Genomic DNA, 15,408 nt, shown 5'->3' with positions numbered 1-15,408 from the left:
AATTTACTTTTAAGAGTTAGTCTTCTAATAACGATATAAAAGTGAAAACCCATAATTAATTGCATCACAGGAAAATTCAGTCAAGAATACTAATAAATCATGAGACAGCTACTCTCCACTACTTACTTTCAGGAGATGAAATGTTCAGTACTGCTGTTATAAAGTGAAAGTGACAGGAAACATATTACTTCCTTCCACATACATCCCACGAAATGACCACGATGAAAATTCAAGAAATTAGAGCTAATACTGAGACTTTCTGACAATCATTTGTCCCACATGTCATTTGTGAATGGAACAGGGAAGGGGGGATTAGTTAGTGGTGCCGAAAGTATCCTCTACTACACACCATAGATCGCTTGCCGAGTACGATTTAGATTTAGATGTAGATGTAGAATCATTTCCAGCAAATACTGTAACAGCTCCTCCAAAAAAATAGTGGCTAAATTTCTGCTTACCTCTTTCGTGACGAAATTATTAACCGAAGTTGTGGACTTTATATCAGCACTTTATAGGGCTAAGAAACCACACTCAAAATCATAGCTGAAGTCTTGAAAGTCAGATATTAGTGTATAATTATAATAATAATAATAATTATTATTATTATTATTAAAAAGAAAGGGGGGCTGGGGATTATTGTTCCCACTGACCTCTGGAATGACTACCCCTGGAGGGAAAAAAAAGTTTGTTTATAAGTACAAAAAACATCTTAAATAATACTAGACACATTTTCATGTATTACATTCTGTTGTCCTTTGAGTTCTTTAAGGTGATGTGCCATGGAACTTACAAAAGTAGGGTGCTATACACAAAGGCACACAACCGCTGTTCCACGTTACTTTCATTCTCTTTTCTTTGCACTGCGTTTGTGCTGTCTTTTGTTTGTTACACATTTTGTGGGTAAATGAGACCAAACTTTCTGCAGATGAACTTCATCTGGAACTCCAGACACACCTCTTTTCAGTGTTTGGATGCACAGGCCTTCCTCTTCGCTTATGACAGAAGCCACAGATGAGCTAGCTGCCTTGCCAGTGTAACTGAAAAGTTAGTTGGTCTGTTTCTGTCTTTTGAACCTTCTATAAAATTTAGGAATTGACAACTGGCAAAACTACTAGAAAGAAAAAGTTTGTGCTGCCACTGCAATGAATGAAGACTACAGCATACCGTTCTTGCAGCTGATCAAATCTATCAACTACTCCTGTTATTTTATTGTACTCTGCTACAGCCAAAGGGCAGAATACTTCACTTCTGCTACCATCTTTAATTGCTCTCGAAACAGTTGTTTTTGGGATTGTGATAATTTGATTGTATACACACAGATGTACTATCCTGCCACTTGACTGCTGCAACACTTAACCTGATAGCAAATGCAAATTCTCCTCTGCAATTATCAGATGCCTCCAGCCTTTTACTTTAAACCATTGAATTTGTTAGGGTAAGCACATCATCTTCACCCAATGAAAATTCAGACCTATCATCTTTGTCTTTTTTCCAGTATTGATGTCAAAGTTTCTAATGGACCCTGTCCTTGCATCAACTAAGCACCATGCTTGACTGGTTACATTGACATATTATATTGTTTGTGTCAAACATCCTTTGAATGCCACCATACATTCATCAACTGCCAAAACAGGAGGTGGTTTTTATACTTCACACAGCTTCTTTGTTACAGCACTAATGACACGCCAGATTTTGTGCAGCTTGTCCCTTTTTTTACACATATGCTGTTGTCATTGCAGTGCAGATCCTCAACAATTTTTTTGCACTGATGTTTTGTCCTCATTGATGAGATAGCAGGCACACCAAGAATAGGATCACTACTCCAATACTTTTCCGAGGTGTGGAAGTTGATGTATACACATCGAAATAAGCATTCCCATAAAAGATTTTAACTCAGGAATGTTTTATGTTCTGCCAGTTGGAAATCAGTTCACTTGTTTTCTTCCATGCTTCTTCAGACATCTTTCCTGTTTCGCATATAAGTTTGATTGCAAATGTGTAACAGCAGGTCTTCTGTAAATGAAGACTAGAAATATATTATTTCATTATCAGACTTTGAGAAATTAGCCTGAATTTCTGGGCTTTATTCTAATTTCAGTGGAAGATTTTCAAAATAGGAAACATCCTCACAGCACGTATTAGCATTGGGCAAAAATGTTGAACCAGCACTTACTGGAGTTGAGTTAGATACAGTGGCATCACAAGGAGACATTTTTCCAATTTCACGTGCTTCTGTTGTCAAATCGAAATCATCATTATCATCATCACTTGGTACAATAATGTTATCACTAATTTCGTTCAAAATCTGTAAAGTATTCAGTGAATGGATTTCTTCATCAGGATCGGAGTCAGCACCGGGTGAATGGTTGTCTTCATCAGAATCGGAGTCCGCATTGAAATTTGAATCTTGTACATCCTCTGGTAATGAGTGCAGAATTCTTAGAAACTCTTTTGATGTTAGTGCAGGAGGCATTCTAAACAATGAAAAACATACAGTAAACATTATGCCAATTTCACAACCACACAACTTGCGCACCACACGCAGTTCAGTGGGATAAATAGTTCCCAGTAGCTTATCTTGCAATATTTCTGTGATTTTCAGTTAAAGCTGCCAAATACAGGCATATACTATCTCCTTGGTAAATACAAAAGTAGGAGAGTATAATACAAGTCACTTCACACACAAAAGAAAAGCACAGAATACAAAGAAAGCTTTCGCGGTCAAAATAATGGCTCCATTTCACGCAGAAGCAGCACTTCTGCATAGATTGACTAAAGATGTAGACATAAAACAGCTTCTACATGCCAGTTGACAAAGTACACACAGTTAACAGAGATTGTAGCTGGAAATGGGAACACTGATTACCACTGAACTTAAAGTGAAAACAAGAAAGTGGGAACAATAGTTCCCACTGATCACTAAAGAATTAATCCTTATCCAACTGAGTTTTTTGTAGGGATTTTGGTATAAGCAGAAAGGGAAAACTCTAACCTGTATTGCATTCTTAGTTTACTACCTTATAGATTTCATGTTATTTTTAGAATTATTGTTAGCAAAGCAAAATTTTGATCAAAGTGTTGATAGTTTAAAATGTTGGTGCTAATTTCATGTTGCTGATGTATGTAGTGTAAGTGAAATGTAATAATAACTACTTTCCTTTCAAGCCTAAACAGATGTTGGTAGACTTCGGATGAAGTCATTTTGTTCTGTATGTTCATTCCATACTATAATTAACATTATTACCACATGGTAACGTAATTTTTCCCGTCCCTCAGCTGATGACAACACCTGGTGCCGGACAGTTTTTACTGGATACTCTTGATCTGAAACGTTACATGAAACTTGATGCAGCAGCTGTGCAGGCATTAAGCGTCCTAGCTACACCAGACTCTAATGGAATGTGTCTGTTCTCATTACTAAACCGCTGCCGCACACCCCAGGGTCAAAGGTTTGGTTGAATTTCTTCTTCTTCCTTTTTTTCCCTTCCCCTGTCATGTAGTTGTCTATTTCACTTAAAATATGCTAATCTTGAACACTAATGAAGAATGTTATTCACTTAAAAGGCAATCTGAGCTCCAGCGTTTTGATTAATTTTTCACTCACAACTGAAATAATGACGATTTCCCTCCAGAAAACTTTTTTTTGTTTCCAACTTTTATTTATTTGTTAAGAAAATACGTTTAATTGATTTAATGCAGTCATTTCAGTGAGGAAAGATAACCACAGAAACTAAATAAAAGAAAGACTGTCTTTGTGTCTGTCACAGGTTTGCTAGCAGAGTGAGATACCAAGGAAATTTTTAAAAAAATAGGAGTGTCATTGACAGTTTTGAACTTTGAGATGAGTGTGTAAGGGTTCTTGGACATTTCATTCAGTAAAGGTGTTTCCAGGATAAGACGAGAATTGAAGTTAAAATTCTAATGTGGTACAATATTAAGGTCTTGGTATCTTTGATATAAATTTATATTAACCATTCTTGTCACACTTACAATCTTTTTAGTGCAGTTCATGTCTCAAGGTTTTGTGTGAAAACTAACAGGTGACTTTATGCTAAAATTGTAGAGTTTTATAAAACTTGCAGTAATATCTGCACTGTTAAAGAATGAGAATTGTTAAATTCCACTTTGAGGAAGGAACATACACTGTTGGCAATTAAAATTGCTATAGCAAGGAGGACAGCAATTTTGGAAGTTCTACATATTGTGTATATACAGAATAAATGATTTAATTTGTTGATGGTTTTTGATTTGAGGGTATACAAAGTGTGATATGGTAGATAGGGCTGCAACCTCTGGCAGTAATAGTCGCTCTAATTCGACTGGGTATCAAGTCGAACTGAACTCAGATCGCATATCTGACTACATTGTTCTGTACTGCTTAAATTTTATGCCAGAATTAATAAATTGTAGTAACAGATGACCATCAGTGTGGCAGTCCCTCGGTGTCCTGTGCCCAGATGTTTTCGTTGGGTGAGAGATATGCAAAATGTGCTGGCTGGGGCAATAGTCACACCTTCTGTATCATGGTAGGTGTCATTGGCACTGTCCTTAATGGGTCAGAAATCTAATAAGTGCTGTCCAAATTACCAGCTATATGAAGTGAAGGCCATCATATGGTGTGCCCGATGGCGTCCCGTACAATCACACTGAGTACTAAGCATGTATAGTGCTGACAAATGCAGTCTGGCAACATTTGTTCTCCTCAGAATCGCCATACGTGGATAAGTCCATCATATTGCTGTACGTGAAACTGTGGTTCATCAGGAAAACACGTGCCACTCTTGTTTCCAGTTTTGTCATCAGGTGCACCCGTCTCTGCTGCCGTATTGAGGGATGACATGACAACGGTCACCTTGCTGTCAGCCTGTCGTGCTGTGGACACTGTTGGACCTCCCTCTCAGGCATTACATTGGCATCTGTGTAGATACTCCACTAGCCACCGTATGGTGCACAATAGAGGTTACATCATACCACTGCTAATTATTCACTTTCTGCTCCATTTATGAATGGCACAGTGGAAAAATGACCATGTGTACGCTTCTGTACAATCAGAGTGAGGCTGTCGAGATTTCACAAGGTCTCGAATGTGGCCCTCCTTGATAATTGCGTATTCACGTGTCTTTTTGGGATCCCAGCCAATGTTAGTAGCAATATTTCTAGAACCATAAACCGCATTCTCGATAGTCCACATTCCTGCTGCTGTCGAAATCCGACACTAGCGAGTAGACGTTTATTTTTGTGAAATGGGGCGTAACACAGTTTTCTCACAACCAACCGACATTAAAATGTGACCTTTCCTTGTATATGAGATGTAAATGGCATTACTCTTACATACTTTGTTTAGTCGTTGAAATGTTAATAATTTGTGTATCCAAGCATGTAGCACACTTTGTGCCAGTTTAAGATTTGTTGCATGCTATTCATGGTATGGCGAGTAGTGTATGTTACAAAAATAGAAATATTTGTTGTATTTAAAGAGACAGTAGTTGGACTTGCACTTTCTGAAAGTAAGTACTATCTCCTTGTAATGTAAATTTTCTTGGTTGATTTTTCTTTTTGATACAGTAAAATCTTTCAGAGATGGCATTTAAATTTTTGTTCTTCATTAACAAGTAATAACTACAGCTGTTGCTTGAAGTCCTCATTATTAAAACACATAATTTTAAGAAAAAGTATTTGAGTGAATGTCTGGGAGGGAATAATTAAATTGTTTTCAAACTGTAGTGAGACACAGTTCTTGTGCATATGCCAAAAAATTATATTTGGAAGCTACATACTATGCCAAATAAATTGTTGTCAGTTTCTGTGCCATATTTTGGAAAACATTCTGAGCGAAAGGAATTACAGAAAAAATTGGCGATGGTGTTGTAATGTTTGTCGTTATTACTTTCTAAATCTAAAACTGCAATTAGATTGCTGTCTTTTTGCTTACTAAGCCTGTCATCTTGCGGTATCACTATTTTTAATCATCGCCATCATTGTAATAGCACAGTCGTGAAATTTCTATCTTCATTGTCACAAATATTTGCCTGTTCCTTTGGAATATGTTGCAAGTTCTGTGGTTGTGGTTATGGTGCGACCTGAGAGTGTGGTTGTTTTTGGCTAATACGTATCGGATTTTGCTTATATACTGACATGAGAATGTTCAGAGATTTCTTATTTCCAAACATATTGTCTGCCCACCATTTTATCATTGGCTGCATAGACACACTCCCTTTCGTTCACGTCATGCCTCACAGTGAGCATCAACAACATTGCTGTTGGAAGCAGCACATTAAGTATGCCACTGCTCCATATCTAGACTTCTACTGTCTCCTGCAGAAATGTGTACTACTATTGTGTATGTGTGTGATTCTAAAGTCAGTTCACATTGTTTCACCCAAACTGCAGTTTAAACATGGTATATGGTCATGAAACGTCAAAACATGCGGTATAGATTCCCTTGGTTTCCAGTTCAGCGAAATTTGCTGTCCGCTCACCACTCCCCAGCCTACACTCATTCTTGCTCTCAACCAGGCTGGTATCTGTTTCCTTCCGTAGTGCTGTGCTTGAGCAACTGTGAAACACAGACTGCAGTATCTTCTAGGGTGCAGGTCATAAGTAACAACAGCAACTAATACATAAATAAAAGATTGTAATAATGATTCAGTCCTATTCTCAAACTTTTGCTCTTCTCACAATGTAGAGTCATCTGCCGATGCTGTCTCTATGACTGGTCTTGCTGCTGTAATTTATTGTTGCAACAATGATTTCAGTCATTTTAATATGATTTATTTTGTTAGTTAGACATTTTATTCTGGATTAATTTTTTTCTTGATTCATCTGAAAGTCAGCACCTTATTCTAAAGCTGATTAAAAGGTGATAACGTTTTCACCCAGTACTCTGTGTGAACAGTGACCGAATTGCTCATTTGCAGTCCACTTGGTAAATCATTACAGTATCTCATAAACAAATAAAATATTGACTCAAGTTAAGAATCAAGAAATTTTTTTGAAGAACAACATTTTTGCATTTCAATATTACCTTTACTTTAAAAATACCATAAGTGTAAGTAAAGCTGTACAGTATCCATACATGTATGAGAACTTTTATTGCCAACTTGTTCAAATACAGGAATTATCAGATAATATAAATTAATGCAATGTCCTCTTGTGTTTCACAAAACTGTGAAATTTTAAGCAGAGGAATAAACTGTTGTGGGGGCTGGTTCATAGTTTCTTGTGTATTCCTTACATTAGCTCTACACAAGTCAAATTCCACGATTGTTAAGCAAGGTTGATACTGTATTGCACACTTAGGGGTATAAGGAAAATTCTTCAAAATAAATCTGCACTTGACCTCAGTAGCCAAAGCTTCACCTGTACATGTAATGTGATACTATATCAGTCTATTAAACAATGTAAAACTGTTGACCTCAACAGTAGTAGTTTGATCTGCAAATGTAAGATGACCCTGTATTTCTCAACTGACAATTTTGGGAAAAAACCTCTTCTTCATGATCAGGTAAACTGGTATTTAATTTGTTTCATTTAATTACTGCAATTACATACCTCTTTGTTAATTTTCATGTATTTATTTGAAATACAGAATCTTACACTACATAACCACAAAGATATGAGGGGAGGGAGAGGATAAGGTCAAGTTGTTAAGGCAAGTTTGCCTAAAAGTACTCGTCAGAATAAAAACTGTATTGTATTAGTAAATCCTTTACTTACTTCTTGAGGGTATTGCTTCCATTTCTAATTGGTAGTGGTAATTAGTTGAAAAGTAGGCGGCCTATATTCCTCACCCCATTGAAACTTCTGTTTAACCCTCAAGCAGACACACCATTCTTTATAACATTAGCAGACACACTTTGTATACATGGATTGTCTTTATGTCACCAAGGTAAACATGTATGAGCAAAATCTTATTTTACCCGTAGTTTAATTAACAATAATAAAATAAAGTTTCATTATATCACTCTGTTGCTGTCTACAATTGTTGCCCCACAGTGATGATCCACTCAAAGCATTAAATAGCATGGTTGCATCAGATCCCAGCCAATCGCTTATTTGATTCCTAATTATTTCGTACACAACTGCCTCATTGTGAGATTGTGCTGCTAGCTTGGAAGTTGGGTCATTTTCTTGCATGGATCATAAATTTTTTCCTTGCCTAGCTAGCTCACTGTTTATTGTATATTACTGCTGTTCACGTGGATGTATGACAGAACAGCTTATCGCTGTGTTATCTGAAGCAATAATGAAGGAATATGTATGGGCTCACAATTGTAAAGCAACAGTGAAATGGTTCAAGACGGCGTTATTTGTGGATGGCATACTTTATACGTAGGTGCACCCACTCGAGGGCTAATCTTTGTTTCACCAGATGGATGTTCTTGTGTCATGGCAGTGGATTTCTCCAGTTGTTGTGAAGAGATCAAGTTGTCCTTCTCTTTCTTTTCTGCAAAAGAAACTGTCTCTAAAATATAAGAAATATAAATAAAGGGAACTGACAGTATATTAAGCTTTTTGAAAATGGTTTTTGGTGGCAGATCGTATTGATTCTCTCTCTCTCTCTCTCTCTCTCTCTCTCTCTCTCTCTCTCTCTCTCTCTCTCTCTCTCTCCCCCCATCCCCCCCCCCTCTCTCCCTCCCTCCCCCTCCCCCTCCCCCTTCCTCCCTCCCTTTACTTTTGTTATTCTTTTTTGCATAAGGAAAATTTTTATGTGAGTAACCCGCCCCCTCTTCCTCCAGAAAGGGATACCATATACTATTATACTATTATTGTGTGCACAAGCCCCTGATAAACAGTTTTAGTGTATTTACATCACACAATTGCCTGAGAATTCTGAAAGCATAGCAGAGACTACTAAGCTTGCTTTAGTAGTTTAGTCATGTGGTTGTGACACTGGAGGGACCTGTCAATCCTGAATCCCTGACAGTTTGCTTCTGTTATTAGTTAAATTTCTTTGCCATCAATTGCAAGGGTTCTGTATAGGCAGGGTGGTTTTAGGATAGGTAGAAGAGCTTATGAGCTGTCTTCTTTGTGTTTTAACAATAATTTATGATGGTGGAGCTATGAGAGGAATCTTTCAGTTGTGTCATTAATTTTGAGCTTCAATTTGAGAACTGAGTCCAACTAGAAGAGCAAGTTTGTATCATCTTCAAACAACACAGGAGAAGTATTAGGGAGATTTAGAGGAAGGTTATTGATAGAGAGTAGGAAGAGGAGAGATCCCAGTACTGAGCCTTGTGGTCTCCACAGCTTATCACGGCTTTGTCAGAATAATTTTTTGTAGATTCACAGCTTGTGATGTCTACCATTTGTTTTTGGTTGGTGAGATAGGATTTACAGCAATTATTTGCTGTACTTCTGATGCCATGTGATTCTAGCTTCTGAAGCTACAGTGAATGAACGATAGAGAGATCAAACGCCTTGCTAAGGTCATTGAAATGTCCAGAAGAAAATTCCTTTTGATTGAAGGTTTCAAGGATTTATTCAGTGAAACTGAAGAGTGCTTCATTAACAGTCCTGTTTTTCCTAAACTCAAATTGCTGTGTGCTTAATGATTCCATTTTTTTCTACAAATGCTTTGGTTCTATTGTAGAGGGTGTCCCATTTATCTTGACCATCCTAAATAACTGTTTTCCAGTTTTCAAGCAAATGTTCATTACCCGTCAGGGGCACATCAATCAGCATGACTGCCATCTTTTACAAAGATATGAACAGTGAGATGACTCTTTTAAATGGCACCCTGTATTTTTTATTTGGTAATTCATTTCCTCTCCTAAAGACCTATTCAAAAATGTATCACAGTGTACCATTCACTGAAACACAGTGTTATTAATTACATTACACAACATTGATGTTGACGCTCCTAGTGCTTAGTGCAGGTACTTGGGGTAATGGAACAAATCCACATGCTGATATTGACAGAGGACAAATGTAAACATAAGTAGAATGCACACCAGTCATTCCATCAACCATTGTCAGTTGAAGAGTTGTGTGAGTAGAATGTACACCAGTGAAGAGAAGGCAGAAATACTATTCATCTATGGGGAATGTAAGTTAGCAGAACAGTAATTGCAATGCTGTTTTCTTACATACGGGTACATTTAGTACAGTAGTTTGCTCCTTTTAAATACTGTTGTGTAGAGTAGGGATACAGTAAAGGCTGTCCTCCTTACAAACTGCATCGACTTAACGTTTCTTTTATTGTTGCTGAAGGTAGGCGAAATGCTACACAGGCAGCGGAACTGTGTAGAGAGCGATATCCTGACAAGAACCCACTTTCACAACGGATGTTTTGCCGTCTTGTTGCGATTCTTCAGGAAACGAGAAGTTTCAACCCATGACAATGCAGTCGCCGTAGAACTCGCACAGACGAAGCAGCTGAAGTTACTGTTCTCACTTCCGTTGCTATGAATCCACATGTGAGCGCACAACAGCTTGAACATGAGATTTGCATTCCTAAAACCAGTGTACATTGTATTCTTACACATCACCAATTCTATCCTTACCATGTACACCTACACCAAGAATTGCATTGGAATGATTTCCAGAATCCTGTGCAGTTCTGTCAGTGGGCACAGCAGCAAATCCTCGCCAACCCGAACTTCTTCTCCAATGTTCTGTTTACCGATGAATGTTCCTTCTCAAATAAAGGACAGGTAAATACAAGGAACGGGCATTATTGGTCCAGCGACAACCCACAATGGCTTAGACAGGTGGAACATCAGCCTCAATGGAGAGTTAACGTCTGGTGTGGGTTGCTTGGTACTACAATTATTGGCCCTTATTCCATCAATGGCAGTCTAAAGGTATAGTGTATGCCAACTTCCTCAGATAAATTCTTCCTCCTCTTCTGGATGAAGTGCCACTAAGAACCCGAATGCTTGTTGGTATCCACATGATGGATGTGCAGCACATAATGCCTTGTGTGCACATCGTGCTCTGAACCAAAGGTATCCTGCCAGATGAATTGGTCAAGGAGAAACAGTTACTTGGCCTGCTAGGTCTCCTGATTTAAATCCTCTAGACTTTTTTCTTTGGGGATGTGTTAAAGATGTTGTCTATCGTGATATCCCAACAACTCCAGAAGACATGCAAGAACGTATCGTGCTTGCTTGTAATTCTCTTGAGCAGGCAACACTGGAAGCAGTAAATAATTCTTTCATTCAACGAGTGCACCAGTGTATCGGTGTCCAGGGTCACCACTTTGAGCACCTTTGAATGTTCTACTCCTGGAAAATGGTACAGGAGAGTCAGTCAGTTTTGTGTTATGTTTTTACTTTGGTTTCATTTGTTTTCTGGCAACTCCAGCAAGTGGAAGAGTTTGTGATCCCGAGCTCAAAGTCAGTGTTGTGTTATGTAATTAATAACATTGTGTTTCAGTGAATGGTACACTGTGCTACATTTCTGAATAGGTCTTTACGAGAGGGAATGAATTACCGAATAAAAATACAGGATGCCATTTAAAAAAGTCATACTGCTGTTCATATCTTTGTAAAAAAACAAAGCTACAATGAAGGCAATCATGCTCACTGATGTCCCCATGATGGCTAAAGAACATTTGTTTGAAACATTTTGTAATTTGCATCTGGACAAACAGTTATTTAGGGGACAAACAGTTGTTTAGGGTGGTCAAGATAAATGAAGCACCCTGTATATGGCTTTCTTAAGTATATCTTAGATATAGTTTAGAGTATGGAAACAGGATGATAATTGTTTACATCATCAGTCTTCCTTTTCAAAGATTGAAATTACCTTCGAGGTCTTCAATGCTTCTGGGAAACATCCTCTGCTATTGATCAAAATTACATAGAGGTATGAAAATTTCAACAGATATGTTATTTAATAGGTAATATGGGATATCATCAACTCCTCGTGAAAATGGTGATTTTTGTGGCTCATAATTTTTAATGCCTTTTGTTCGATTACTGGGCTCAGAAAAATTGACCTGTCTGATGTGGGAATATAGGTTTGTGTGATACTGCCTGCGTAGTGATTCCTGTCACTAGCTCTAGATTATTGGCAATCTCTGAAAAATTAAAGTTAAAATGTTGACTAACCTGTTTTGCATTAGAGATCTTTGTTTCATTTAGCTGGAGGTATTCATGTGATATGCAGTTGGCTTTGGTTCCTGCACTACCATCGACAACTTCCAAAAGTACTTTACTCATGTTACCTGAGTTTATGATAAGTTAGTGGTTGGAGATCTGTTTCACATTAGTTGTTACCTTCTGGAGATTTTTTATACTTTTTAAAGTATCGTTGGAAATTTAGGTCACTGTTTGTCTTTTTTTCCTGTGTAAAGTTAAATTTTTTATAGATTGCACAGAAGGTAATTATGCCCATGGTGATACATCCTTTTGTATTCGTCGCTCCTCATTGTTTTTTCTGTATGCGTTATTGAGGGAAAGGCACTGTTGAAATAATTGCTCAGATTATGAACAAATATTTGGTTTATTTTCTATGTCATCCTCAAGATAAACCAGGGTTGCCACAAGTTCTGGAAATCAGTGAAATCAGGGAATTTCAAATATGTCAGGGAAATTGGGGAAATTTGAAAGAAAAGAAAAACACTAGAAAAATCTCATTTTTGTCTCAGTAGGTGAAATAGTTTTGCGGTCACTGGCTGGGCGTAGCTGAGTACATGCGTCACTTCTCTATTCCCGCAGTCTTACTGCTTCTCCACTTCCTAGCACTCTCATCAGCTTGCAGTCAGTGCTGCCACCACTTCTTGCAACTAGTGTAGCAGCTGCCAATGAGAGGCAGGGAGGTGACAGGAGTAGTGGTTTGTTTGGATTTGATTCTCAGAGATGGCGGTCATGTATGCACGAGTTGAGTCTCAGGGACTGTGTGTGTGTGTGTGTGTGTGTGTGTGTGTGTGTGTGTGTGTGTGTGTTGTCCTTAGGATAATTTAGGTTAAGTAGTGTGTAAGCTTAGGGAATGATGACCTTAGCAGTTGAAGTCCCATAAGATTTCACACACATTTGAACATTTTTCATATGTAAATAGCTGGCCACACAAGTGGACTTCCATGACAGGCCAGAACTGCAGACCTTTTCAGTGGGTATCTCTAACAGGTCGGGCCTGCTGATCTGAAGCCCGTCATTTCCCACAATTGTGCAAGCCCTGCCCATCGGATCTAGTCTCACCAATCTGCCTGCAGTCCGGATCTTTTGTGTGTGGCATAATGCGGCAGATTTTCATAGTTATTCAAGGGCCAAGGACTGCAGTGCTCCTCGGCAGACCAGAGGCCACGGGCGATGGGTTTCATGAATTGTGACTGTCTCACTGCAAGTACATTGTACAGTGCAGCATTTTGTAGACATTTTATTTATTCTAACACATTTTGGCACTTCAAAAATAATTTTCATATTAGAAAGTATGGACTATAAGAACAACATTGTGGCAGTCACAGGTGGTTTCTATGCTATGTAATCATATATTTCTCAAAATAAAAACCACACAGTACCTGTAAAATAAGACATAACATAGCGACTAATAACCGAAAATAAGAAAATAGTAGAACCAACGTTTCATTGGTGGTCACCTATAGTATTGGTTTACACAACTCTTCCCTGCCTTATACACTTCTTCCCAAGAGGCCAGCCTTCCCCCCCCCCCCCCCCCCCCCCCTCCTGAAATCAATGGAGGTGTTTTAAATCTGAAACTTCCTGGAAGATTAAAACTGTGTGCCCGACCGAGACTCGAACTCGGAACCTTTACCTTTCACGGGCAAGTGCTCTACTAACTGAGCTACCGAAGCATGACTCACGCCCGGTACTCACAGCTTTACTTCTGCCAGTATCTCGTCTCCTACCTTCCAAGGAGAGCTTTACTTCTGCCAGTATCTCGTCTCCTACCTTCCAAGGAGATGAGATACTGGCAGAAGTAAAGCTGTGAGTACCGTGCGCGAGTCGTGCTTCGGTAGCTCAGTTGGTAGAGCACTTGCCCGCGAAAGGCAAAGGTTCCTAGTTCGAGTCTCGGTCGGGCACACAGTTTTAACCTGCCAGGAAGTTTCATATCAGCGCACACTCCGCTGCAGAGTGAAAATCTCATTCTGTTTTAAATCTGTCTTGCAACTCCAAGACAATGTAGATATTTTTTTTTTTTTTGGTCACAAATGTGTTTTGCTTTATTGAAATAAAAAACCAACAGTTATCTTAATGATACACACATACCATCTGCCTTGCTTTCTCCATCTATTAGCAGTTCATTCCAAAACATGTTGATGTTAGTACTTAAGATTTTCGATCACATGGGGGAGAAATCTACCTTCACAGCATCTTTGCCCTTCCGTGCTGCGTGCCTATCCTCTTGCTATTCCTTTTTGCCCTCCTTTGGGGAACATGGCTGGGGTGTTTTTGGGAATGTTCTGCACTGTCTGAAGCTGATATAAGAACAGTCTCACCGCTGTTTTTCATTCCTTTCTTCTTTCTTCGCTCACCTTCTTCTATCCTCCCTCCACTTTGGTGTTTGGGGCTCCTCTTTTTTCCTTCTTCCTCCCTGTACGAGGTTGGCCAATGCATAACAGATGACTGGGTAATGCGTAATTCCCAGCCCTGGGTCTACAGGTAAGGTTTGCATATACCCCCTGGTGCATGCCAGGCCCAGGGTGGGGTGATTTACTGAGCTGCTACCTTCCCAAATTGCCAATTGGTCCCTCTGTCAAGTGTTTGGGACTTGTGGACGCGTGACCTGAGGTGTGAACAAACACCTAAGCTGGGTGTGCACCTTTGTGAAGTGGCCCCCCAGTTGGAAGGAGCATGCCATCAATGATACTGAGAATCATGGGGGGGATTTTCTCACAATGAGCCAATCATCTTCACAATCAACGTCTACAGAACATAAACAGAATGAGGCTCATGATTCAAAGAATGCACCACTGTTCCTCATAGTTTGACAAACTGAAGACAGTCAGTCCTTTGCAACAGTAAATCTGTTTATTATTCAGAAAGTTGTTGATCCAATTGCCGGCCCTGTGAAATCCTGCTCTCTTTTACATAATGGCACTTTGCTTTTTCAGACTACTTCAGATTTTCAAGGACAAGAACTGTTTGCTGCTTTGCTTCTCCGCGGCTATCTTGCTTGTGTTGGAGCCCATAGAACTCTTAATTCTTCCAGTAATGTTATTTACATTAGGCTTCATGACTGTCTGACCAAGGCCAAAATCCAAGCATACCTCTCTAATCATGGTGTCATTGCCATCCATTGGGTGATGAAAAAGGTATATGCCTCGTTAGTGCCTTCACGCACTCTTTCTCGCCTTTGATAGAGTGGTGCTTTCATCCCACATCAAAGCAGGCTATGAGGGTCTCACAGTCTGACCGTACATTCCCAACCCAATGTGCTGCTAGCAGTGTCATTGTTTCAACCGCACTAGAATGTCTTGTCGGCACCTGGCCAAATGTGTAA

The 15,408-nt window shown here is 39.0% G+C and overlaps 1 protein-coding gene across 1 annotated transcript in view; it reads left to right on the top strand.

Moving 5' to 3' along the window:
* LOC124721370 (DNA mismatch repair protein Msh2) overlaps positions 1–15,408 on the top strand; it is a 229,822-nt gene that overhangs the window by 122,445 nt on the left and 91,969 nt on the right. The window contains exon 8 of the mRNA XM_047246303.1: positions 3,277–3,449. Coding sequence (XP_047102259.1) covers positions 3,277–3,449 — 173 coding nt within the window. The remainder of the gene's footprint in view (positions 1–3,276; positions 3,450–15,408) is intronic.

This window comes from Schistocerca piceifrons, chromosome X (genome assembly GCF_021461385.2).
Source record: "Schistocerca piceifrons isolate TAMUIC-IGC-003096 chromosome X, iqSchPice1.1, whole genome shotgun sequence".
NCBI classification, from domain to species: domain Eukaryota; kingdom Metazoa; phylum Arthropoda; class Insecta; order Orthoptera; family Acrididae; genus Schistocerca; species Schistocerca piceifrons.
Note: the sequence above shows the minus strand (reverse complement) of the source record. Positions and strands in the feature narration are given on the sequence as shown.